This window comes from Nanorana parkeri, unplaced genomic scaffold (assembly GCF_000935625.1).
Source record: "Nanorana parkeri isolate BGI_ZX_2015 unplaced genomic scaffold, ASM93562v1 scaffold1, whole genome shotgun sequence".
Lineage (NCBI taxonomy): Eukaryota > Metazoa > Chordata > Amphibia > Anura > Dicroglossidae > Nanorana > Nanorana parkeri.
In genome coordinates, this window is record NW_017306269.1 from 4,765,746 (window position 1) to 4,777,181 (window position 11,436).

General features: G+C 40.4%; 1 protein-coding gene across 1 annotated transcript in view; it reads right to left on the minus strand.

The window, feature by feature from the left end:
- Window positions 1–5,207, minus strand: part of SYT14 (synaptotagmin 14) — a 103,596-nt gene extending 98,389 nt beyond the window's left edge. Inside the window, exon 1 of the mRNA XM_018557203.1 lies at window positions 4,253–5,207. Coding sequence (XP_018412705.1) covers window positions 4,253–5,207 — 955 coding nt within the window. The remainder of the gene's footprint in view (window positions 1–4,252) is intronic.
- Window positions 5,208–11,436: the final 6,229 nt, after the last annotated feature.

Genomic DNA, 11,436 nt, shown 5'->3' on the forward strand with positions numbered 1-11,436 from the left:
TTATGCCATTTAAAATGTAAATGATCAAAATCTTTTCTTAAAACAAGTTTTAATCAAGGTGAGGTTTACTTCACAAGCTGAAGCAGCAAAGCCGTAAATATTGAATTTCGGTAAAATCTGGATTATTGATATCAAAACTACAGTTCAAATGCTTTAAGAAAAATGCATTAAGTCAGTGAGATCATAATTCCGATTTTAACTGCCTAATAAATGGGTCCCACAGTTTAATGGTACTGCAAGACGCTGAGGACATTTGATCGACGATTGTGTGAACCATTGACATAACAGCAAGATATCAAATATCTGGTAAAGGAACACCCAGTGAAAGATCACCCTTCTATTATATAGCAATGCTATCTATTGTCAAATATTAAATAGTGCTGGATACATTCATAAGTTTTACACTGTTGATTTCTAAATGGTGCCTCTTATAGAAGCACAACTACAATTTAGAATTGTTTGCCCACATGCAGGCAGCAAATGAAATCAATAAACTGCCAAAGCCATCCAGAAAATACTAAAGCCGTGCTACAAGCAGGTGGCACAAGTATGTTTACCTCAAATAAACCGGTACCCCATTCTAAACTTTTAAATTGACTAGACCTGCATGAGAGCAGACACTACAAAATGCTTTACCTTTATTAGCCAGGGAAAAACCTTCTGTACCCTTTTCTGATTTTGTTTAAACTTTTCATGACCACAATATTCCTTTTTAACCCCTTCATGACTGCGGCCTTTTTTTCATTTTTTGCACCCATGTTATATTCCACATTTTAGGCCTGAAAATGACTTAAAACCCCCAAACATTATATATTTTCTGAATGCCAAGACCCAATAGAATAAAATGGTGGTAGTTGCAGATTTTTATGTTGCGCAATATTAGCACAACCCCTTATTAAACCCCAACATTTAGTGAAAAATTTAATTAAATGCCCAAAACACAACAAAATACCCATTGTTTTAATGAAATATAAAAGATGAGGTTACAACGAGTAAAACGATACCAAACATGCCCAGGTTACAAATTGCACCGGCGGGGTATCTGTTTAAACAGCCCCGATGCTGGCGACGTACACTGTACGTCGTCAGTCACGATGGGGTTAAATCCACATAAATAAATGATCCTTGCCGTGAAAATGTTCATTAAAGAAGAACTATAGGCAGAGTAAAACATACTTTCCCCATGCTGGCTCTAAGACCGAGAGGCGACTGATCAGTCAACTCACAGTTTCTGGTCCCAGCAGAGAGCAGTGACTTTTACTGACCCCCACAGGGATTCCCCTCTCTCCTCTCTATTTCTCAGCCCTGGCTGGAGCTACAGGTACAAGCATGGCTGGCTCTCAGTCGTGTGCAGAGAGCCAGAGCCAGTTGTCAGGTAGGCAGCTGAAGTGGATCCCAACAAATATTGATTGGTTGGCACTGCCAGAGATCACTGAAGCAAAGATTTATGGGAGTTGTAGTGCTGAGGCAGAGAGAGACAATGTTACTTCGTATAGAGTAAACTACTGCTCCCAGGTGGCTTTTACAATCTGGGGAAAGGGTGGACTCAGCTCATCAGAGAAGCGCAGACAGAATGTGGGAGGACTCTCCAGACTGCAGGACATGTGTGAGGACAGGACTGACTGGCTGCGGTGATAGGAGCCAGACATATCGCTGTTACCAGAGTGAGAGAGTTATCCCAGGGAAGTCTGTCTGTATGTACTTCAGACCCCTCAGAGACTTACACCGCTGCCTCAACGAACGAATGGACGCTGCTATGCCTGTGTGACTGTTGCTGCCAGAGAAAGAGAGATTTGCTGCCCTCTTGCATCGGAGCCTCAGAAGAGTCCAAGGAGCCACTGGTTTGAGAGGGGGATGCCCTTCTTGTTAGCCGACATTGGCAATGCCATCCAAGTCTGCCTGTCACGTTGGCTAGCCCAGAGTATTACCACTGGCCAATAGTGTAGGGACCTGGGAACATTTTGGACTGAGTCATTATTAACCCAGTAGCCATAGTCAGCGGGTACCTGTTACATAGTTACATAGTATTTGAGGTTGAATAAAGACATAACTCCATCAAGTCCAACCTATTGTGTGTGTGCATTTATGTTTGAGCAGGTGTGTGCGTGTGTATTAGTCCATGTGGGATTTTGCTCTTAGGCGTACCTGTACCCCTGTATGTTATGGTCTCCGAGGAACTCGTCCAAGAGTTTCTTGAATGTTTCCACACTCTTAGCTGAGATCACTTCCTGCGGCAGCGAGTTCCAGACCTTAACCGCTCCGACTGTGAAGAACCCCTTGCGCCCACCAAAAATTGGTGGAAATTTTTTTTCCACCAATTTTTGGTTGTGCCCTCTGGTCTTTGTTACGGAACTAACCGTAAACAGTTTGTTAATAATGTTGCTGTCACCATTGAACAGTTTATACAAGAAAATCATGTCCCTTAATCTCCTAGCCTCCAAAGAGAACATATTTAATTTTAACAACCTTGTTTCATAGTTCAGGTCCTCGGACCCCTTAATAAGTTTGGTTGTCCTCCTCTGGACTTTTTCCAGCTCAAGGACATCCTTTCTGAGTATCTGTGACCAAAACTTGACCGCATACTCCAGATGTGGCCGAACCAGTGATCTGTAAAGTGGCAAAATTATAGACTTGCCTCTGCAATACATTCCCTTCTTAATGCAAGACAGGACTCTGCTTGCTTTGTTTACCGCAGCCTGGCACTGCAAGCTGTTCTTCAATCTGCGGTCTATAATGACCCCCAAATCCTTCTCCATTTCCGACTTCCCTAGTGGCACACCCATAAGTGTATAGTCCATTTGCCTATTTCTAACTCCAAGGTGCATTACCTTACATTTATCGACATTGAACTTACAGTTGCCCACTCCCCGATTTTGTCCAGGTTCTCCTGTAATGTTATAATGTCTAAATCTGTGTCTACTACCCTCCCAATTTTAGTACCATCAGCAAACACTGAGACATGGCTATTCACTCCCTCCCCGATATCATTAATAAATAGGTTAAAAAGCATGTGACCCAGCACAGAACCCTGGGGCACGCCATTCATGACCTCCGCCCAGTCTGAAAAGGTGCCATTTACTGATACTCTTTGTGCACGTTCTCGTAGCCAGTTTTCTATCCACGTACACACTAATTCATCTATGCCCATAGCCCTTAGTTTGTATAACAAGCGTTTATGTGGCACCGTATCAAAGGCTTTGGAGAAGTCCAGATATACTACGTCCACCAGCCTCCACCATCCAGATCTCTACTTACCTCTTCGTAAAAGGTCAGCAGGTTGGTCTGGCAAGAACGATCCTTCCTAAATCCGTGCTGCATATCAGTTATTATGCCAGATCCCAGACGAATTCCACTAAGTAATCCTTAATAATTCCCTCTAATAGTTTACATACTATGCATGTCAGACTAACTGGTCTATAGTTCCCCGGTTGGCATTTTGACCCTTTTTTGAATATAGGTACCACATTACGGATTCCTTAAAAATGAGCAAGCTAAGTATTGTATATTGCAGCTATTAGACAGCTGCGGCTGAGGTGTATACAAAAAACTAAAGTGTATCTATTGCATGCATGTTTATATTTGCTAATGTTCTTTTTATTCTTCATTTGTCAAAAACAGGATATTATTTGTTAAGTAAGGTGTTTATAAAAACCCACAAGGTGTGCTGGTGTGCTGTGGATCCCTTACAAGTGATTCATCAGAGAGGTGAGACAGAAGGACTTGTTTATTCCAGTGGCTCTTTCGAGTGATACACTACTTTTCCTATATTTTTTTTTCAGCGCACACCAACGCAGCACATTGGTATAAACTGAAGCCATAGGACAAAGTTATTTGCCTCGTCCGTGCGCTAGGACTGCATTGGGCAACACAGCCTAACAGTGATGATATGAACAAGTTGCTAGTTTCCCGATCCTTGTGCTTACTTGCTTTGGTACTAAAGATAGTAAAGAACTCCACTGCACTTTAGATGCAAATACGCTATGCAATAAACTATAAAAAAAAATATATAAAACCTTTAACCTGGCACAACACTACATCCAACAGCCAGTAAAGCTTGCTTTGTCAATTCTGCCATCTAAGTAATGTAAGAAACTATCGTCATTGATCCCAGAGACTGAATTCTTTGAGGAAGAAAAAAACAGCTTTCTGAAGAGTACTTAAAGTGAAGTTGAAGTGAATGCATTTAACACAAGAACTGGAAGAAAGCTCAGAAGAGATGATGCACTTCACGCAGAGATAGAGATTGGATTACCTTTCCTTGGTGCTTTCTTTATTGAGTCTTCCGAATGCTCTGAAGGCCTTTCCTTTGCCCTGTGACGATGTTTCTCCCTAAATGTGCCGTCTTTGCTGCTATTAACTAGACTGGTTTCATGTGCTTTTCTGGGATCCTCACAGTGGCCTCTGGGCTTCCTAGATGATTTAGTATTTGCCTGATGAACTTGATTAACCTTCTCTTGTCTGCGGTCTCCTTTCTCCCCTCTAGCAGGCTGAGGAGAGGGTTCTAAGTCACTGTTGTGTCTAGATGACCTGTGTCTATTTCTTCTTATAGAATTATCAGTTACCTCATCTGTATTTTTACGTGCTTGTCCTTGATCGTTTGTAGATTTTTGATGTAAATGTTTCGATCTCCCTTTTTTCTGTTTTCCTTCTGAGAACCTTTGTCCATGTTCATCCATGTAATTACAGTAATCCCCATTCTGATTTCCATCTACTTGCTCACATTCTTCCTTAGTTTGATATGAATAACTCACCTGACCTCTTCCTTCTGACTCTGAGTCTTTACCAATATAAATATCATTGGATTCAGGGTTACAATGAGGTCTACGGGAACTGCCATCATAGTTTGATTTTCCTTCATTCGTGTTATAATCAGATGGTGTTTGATAAGCATTTAAAGTAGACTCAGCTCTATTAGTATCCATTGGTGAAGGACTAGAGTTGGTTCCATTATAGCACTGCGTTGTATCTAGAGGATTTTGTTTCATTTTATTAGCCTGAGTCATATAACTTTCCTCATCCTCTGTGCGTAACCCTTGTATCATACTCGTAACCTGTTCAGTGACTGAATCTGCCACAGTATAACTAACTCCTTCAACAGCACTTGCCAAGCCATCAACAGCATTACTGAGAGCATTACTGAGAGTGTCTCCAATAGAAGACATAGATGGAAGGCCTACGCTTTGCTGAAAGCTCTTGAAAAATGCCATTGCTAATTTGCCTCTTAAAAATAAAATGCAAATGCAGAAAATATCTACAGTCCAGAAATTCTCCAAATGAGTGTGCGTGTGTACTGCCACTGGATTCTGATAATCAAACAGCTCTTGTTTGCAGCTGCAATTCAGAGGATTAACGTTTGCCCATGTGGTTATGAAGAAGGTAAATAGAATTCTCTGCAGTGACAACGACATTGTATAAGGATTCATTTATAAAAAGGTATACAGCTCCACCCAGAAGAAGATAACATGGCATAAAAAAGAAATCAAATTATTGCATTTTAAATGTCATTTGCAAATAACAAAAAATTATTTTTACAATTGAATATCTAATACATTCAAAAATATTGCATTCATTTATATAGCTCCCATTTTCACCCAGAAATGCTGCTACTCAAGAAATCACAGGATTGGCTAAACTAGGAACCCATAATTCTATGTTGCGTCCTCCCTGCTTTAGCATCATAGAGAGTCAGTGTGGAGCCACGCTGTGTCTATGTCCACCCCTACCACTGCATCTCAATGCCTGGCACATGAACAATAGAAAGGTAAACTTCTGAACAGTCATGTAAGTATAGCTTTTATTTTTTGTTCCAGATTTAAGCCTACCCAGATTAACAACATTTTATAACAATTTTGTACCCTGGGGGCCAACTATAACAACCTGCCATTAAAGGCAAAGTGACAATGTCTAGTGATCACCCTTGTGCCCACCAAGGTATACTCCCCGATCCATGCAACCCCACCAACTCCCCACACTGTTGGAGTCCTTGTTCCACTACTCTGTGTGAGACTTCAGGTAATCCACCCCACAAACACACACGTGAAAGTGCTCAGACCTCAGTAGCCAATTGCCAGGCCTGAACACTGACTGGCTGTGACATAATCCACTTGGGTAAGCTTCAACGTGGAGGGCCCCTTCACACTAGACGATGTGCCAATCGTGCAGGTGTGCAGGTTTATTCAGCAGTGGCAGGAAGAAGGGTTTTACTTTAAAGCTACCGATGGGCTTTAAAGATTTAGGCCTATCTTATCTATGTGCAGCTGTGGCAAACCAAGCTGAAAACTTGGCTCCTCAGCTCTCGTTTTGTTTCCATAGTTCCTATAGGAAATCCAGCAGAGGGCGTGTGACACCACAGCTCAGAAAAAGCAGAAGCATCTTGACCATACTAAACATGCAGGGCACTGGATGAACATACTGTATTTGACCTGACTCACTAAAGGGTGAAATTAGTTTACATGTCTTATTTTAGATGAACCTGTGTAACTTAGCACTATTCTGATGTCGTGAGAAAATCTTTTATATGTATTTGCACAAAAATTCACTTTTGAAGTGCATGTTCATTAATTAGTTTCAGGTGCTGGAGTGAAAGAGGAGTCGTTTTTCCCAATTTTTATTTTAAGTTACATTACTTTTCCTTAATTTGGTAGGTAATGCGGAAGTCCCTGCTTACGATGGAGTGTATTCTCTAAATGCAGTGATGGCCAGCATTCAAACTTCCAGAACATTTTCCACCTCGTCCAACATTTTCCACCTCGTCAAGTCATTGCTTGACTTTGCACTCTTTCTAGTATTTACAAAGGTGTGCACATGCAAACTATATTGGCAAAGGAGCGAATATGACTTTTCATCATGCTGGTGCGTGCAAACACTTTACTGAAACAGTTACAAAGTTGCAAAGTTTTGTTTACACGTGCAAACTTTTGGACTCATGTGGCTCAGTGAATCAAGCCCTAACCTTCAAGACCTTTAGCCATCTAAGAAGGTGACTGAGGCTGAGGGCTTCTGCGACCCTTGGGCTAGATGCTTCTTCAAGGGCTACCACATCAGTCACAATCATACTAAGCAGGTGTTTTGTTAGCCCAGATCTAGTATGTGGCTTTTGGGCATTCTACAACAGGTAGCTATCATGATGATGGATTCCCGTTAAATGTAAAACCACATGTACTTCCTGTTCTGAGGAAGGATGTGGAAATATTTTAACCCAGGGGTTCTCAACCAGAGGTATCAATACCACTCAAGGTTACAAGAACAAAATGATGGGGGTATGGGACTTTGCAATTGGGAACACAATTCTCTCCATTATTGAAGATGAAATTTATATGGAGCAACTGACTTGACGTAATCGATGACATGCAAGTATTATTGTCTGTAATACATATGAGTTTCTTTCAGAGGTTATGTTTCTAGCTATCTATACGAGAAGTAACACCAAACTATTGACCTCTTTTGAAATGCTAAAGGGACCTAACAGTACTGGCGATCATTTGATTAGTCTGGTGAAGGGTATATGAGAACATATTGGACAATCCAATGGGGTCTGAAATAAGATACCGGTTAAGTGTACGTGTAGCCAAAGCATACTTTTTTAGTTTTGGATACAGTTGAGAAGGGTGGAACACAATGCCAGTTTATTTATTTATTTATTTGTGTATTTATTTATTTTGCTGTCTGTCTCCTATTGAAGAGGCCTCCCTTCACTTTTCACTGTCCTAGAGATGCACCAGGAAGTGAATGGAAATCTCTACAAAGTAGTCACCAGAACAGGTTGGAAGAATTACTCTTAATTTGTCCCGGTGACCAGTTGTCAATAGAACAAGAGGTAGGAGGGTGAATATGGACATAGCAAAACAAGCTTTACAGGGAATCTAATTTCCTCTATTCTAAAACTAGAAAAACACTGAAGTGACAGAATTGCATTACAGCTATGTACAGACAGAATGCTGAATAATCTCACCTTGAGAATTCTTTGTACAAAAGTCTGATCCACCTTGATGGAAGCCTCCAGTTTTTCCAAAACACATTTTCTTGTTAATGTAGAGAAAGAGCAAAAGGAGGAAAACAATGGACACACCGACCGCTGAGAGAAAACCGACAGCCTCGGGAGACACTAAAACAAATAAAAAATGTTTTTTAACTACAGAATAAGTCAGTTTATTGTTAATCTAATCTGCAAATAGTGATGCTGGATTTGAGAGAAGCAGTAGTATGTAGTTTTATTTTTGCCTGAATACCTGCAGTTCACAGTTTTGCAAATTAATTCATTCATGATTATTTAATATATATTTTACAGAGATAGGTTGCATCCGCGTTGACACTGCATTTTCATACAGCACGGGTCTTGGTGGTAAGCACTCTTGGTTGGAATTGCTGGTGTCAGGGGTTCAACTGTTACCAAGGTCACACATGGAGTTTGTGTGTGTATCTTCAACTGGGTACCTTTTTCTTCCCAAAACCAGTGAATGTACGGGAGACTGACTAGCTTCCACCCAAGTAGTGTATGTGACTGGGGTTGGGATCCTGAACTATATGCTTCTGTAATGGTCCAATGTTCTTTTTTAAAAAAAAACAGTATAATGTGTTGAAGCTAAATAAATGAGCACGACAGTAAACGTAAAACCTGATTTTACATATACATTAATATTTGGATTGTTATCCCTTTACTTTCAAGCAGCTGTTGAAGTGAATGCAAACTCACACCCAAAGGCACCTCAGAATCTGACATTTCCAGGAAATGTTGTTATCCTGGCACTGAACTAAAAGCTGCAGGGGAAAGCCACACAGGCTAAAGTGCAGCCATAGAGGTAACCAGAGTTTGATAGAAGCATCGGCCCAAAAAAAATCTTCAGACACTAGCAAATAAATGAGGCCTGCTGGGACTGGAAGGGAGTTATATTGGCTATCCTAACAACTCTGCTTGCCAGTATCAAATCACCAGAAAGTAGATAAATATAACCCATGGTTTATACTACAAATCCTGTGTCCTGTACTATACAATGAAGATAAGGTAATATGATTACCTCATTCCTTATTCCCCCAGCAGCCGGACACCCTGGGCATCGGGATGATGTAGGGATGATGTCAAAGAGCTGCAACTGGTGGCTTTAGGGTTCTATGAAGAGAAGGAAGCCTGCAGCGAGGAATAAGGAATGATCACCTTATTCAACATCCCTAGGCAAATCATAAAGATATCACCTTATTCATTATCCCCAGGCAAAACGAGCAGTTAAACCTCACAATGTGGAAGGGGGGCCCACTGGAAGGGTAATCCCCCCCCCCCTTTAAGTAATGACAAAGATATTGCCGCATAAACAGGCCCATAGCAGAAATGTAAAAATTGCTCTGGTCCATAGGGGGTGTACAGGTGTGAGAGCAGACGTGGTTAAATGTAGACCTTTTTAAAATGGCCATCTCGGAAGGTCGCTGCCAGAATAATGGCGTAATGAATGGAAAAACTTCAGATTTCATGAGCTTTACAAAAGAAAAAAACACTGTTAAAAGCTGCCATGTAAATTAGAGGACAATTAAGGCATATTTCTTAAACGCTATCATTATATTACCTGTACTCTATGACATACTCTACCATTAAAAGCAATTATGTACTTGTTATTTGAAAAGATAGTTGGCGGATAAAGGTTGTCCCAGAAAACCATTTGTGATAATTATACAGGGTGATATATTACATGGAACTGCCAATAAATGGGTATAACTGGCTTTTAAATAATTGACTATAGGCTGCTTTTACATTACTTTACACACTGTTTTTGACTTTTGCTCAAAAAAAATCAAGTTAATGGAGTTAAAAAGATGGCCCAGAACAAATATCTATATTTAAAATATTTTAGATTTCCCTAATTTTTTACGGGTATTGCAAGCGAATTAAAACTGATGTCAATCAGACATGGCAATATCCCAATGCCTCATCCTCTCTTTTGCATCTGCACAGCTCCGGTTACAGTTTCTCTTGGTCTTTTCACTAGAGATTCAATGTGGGAAAACAGTTTATTGAAAGCGGCATTGCAAATGAGGATATTTTACTTAAAGTGACCCTGTCACTACAAGGTCAAAAGTCAAATATAGGCAACCTGTAAAAGAAGATGCTATAAACTTACCTTTCTGGCAGCATGTGCGTTAAAACACCTCCACTTTGAAGATCACCAACCACTGCAGGTATCCGACACTTCCAAGTGTGCCAAAAATCTACTCCTTCCACTGCAGGCCTTGGTCCCACCTGCCAGGTCGTAAGTCACTACAGGATGTGCAAACCCCCTCCCCAGCTGTATGTATGAATTAAAGAACATTTTAAGTGATATCAAATGATGAATATTTCATAAGAGACAAATCCTATTTAACCCCTTCATGACTGAGGCCCTTTTTTCAATTTTTGCACCCATGTTATATTCCACATTTTAGGCCTGAAAATGACGTATATATACATATATATCTATATATATATGCGTAGGAAGTGGTGCATGCTGTGTTCCTTTCGTCTGAGGCTAGTTTTATGGTGGACGCTCAATCAGCCTGCTGATGGTTTTATACTTACTTGTAAGTTATTACATTTTAATGAATATTTTATCTCGATATACTACACTATTGTATCCCTTTGTGGTGTGGATCGTTTTATCGAGTGGGGGAGCTCCTTGGATTTCGTTTGGTGTTTGAGGGGAGAGATGATTACCGACATCTAAAGTGACAGCTGGAGGATCGGTTTTGAAGGAGAGCCCGCTCACCAATGCGCAGTATGACCATTTGAATGCATGGTCAGAAACTTCTGGTGAGTGTTTCTACTCTCTCATTATATATTGGAGGAGATCGATCATTGAAGGAAGATACTCCGTGATTTTCTTAGAGGCATTAGTTCCCAAATCGCAGTATATCAGACAGATCTATATAAACATTAATCTGCATTTGAGCACTGTTTAATATTGATGGATATAAACACTTATGCACTGTTAGATTTATTGGACACTTTTCAATTCTCATAAGAGACTTACACTGTGAACTTTATCACTTTGGATTTAAATTATTTATTGGAGGTTGATTACATTTGTTTTCAGCATTTAGACATACTTTTTGTTTGATATATTGTTGAGAGGTTCAGCGCGGTGCATTGTTTTAAGAATTTCATATATATATATATATATATAGTATACCTAGAAGTAGCCAGAGCTACTACAGTGTTTTACAGAGATCTTCCGCGTCCTGTGCTGAGCAACTTCCCCTCTGCTGTTAAAACACAGAGGGTTGCTCGTTCGGCACAGTGGTCATTCAGCAAACACTTTTATTTTGTGTTTTTAGCAATGTCACAATAAGACCCCTGTCCAATCGGAGAAAGCCTAGTGCTCATTGATAACAAAATACTAGGCATTCACTGAATGGGGCTGTACCGAGTGAGTAAGTGACCCACTGTTTTTGCAGCTGGACCAATGTAAGTATACA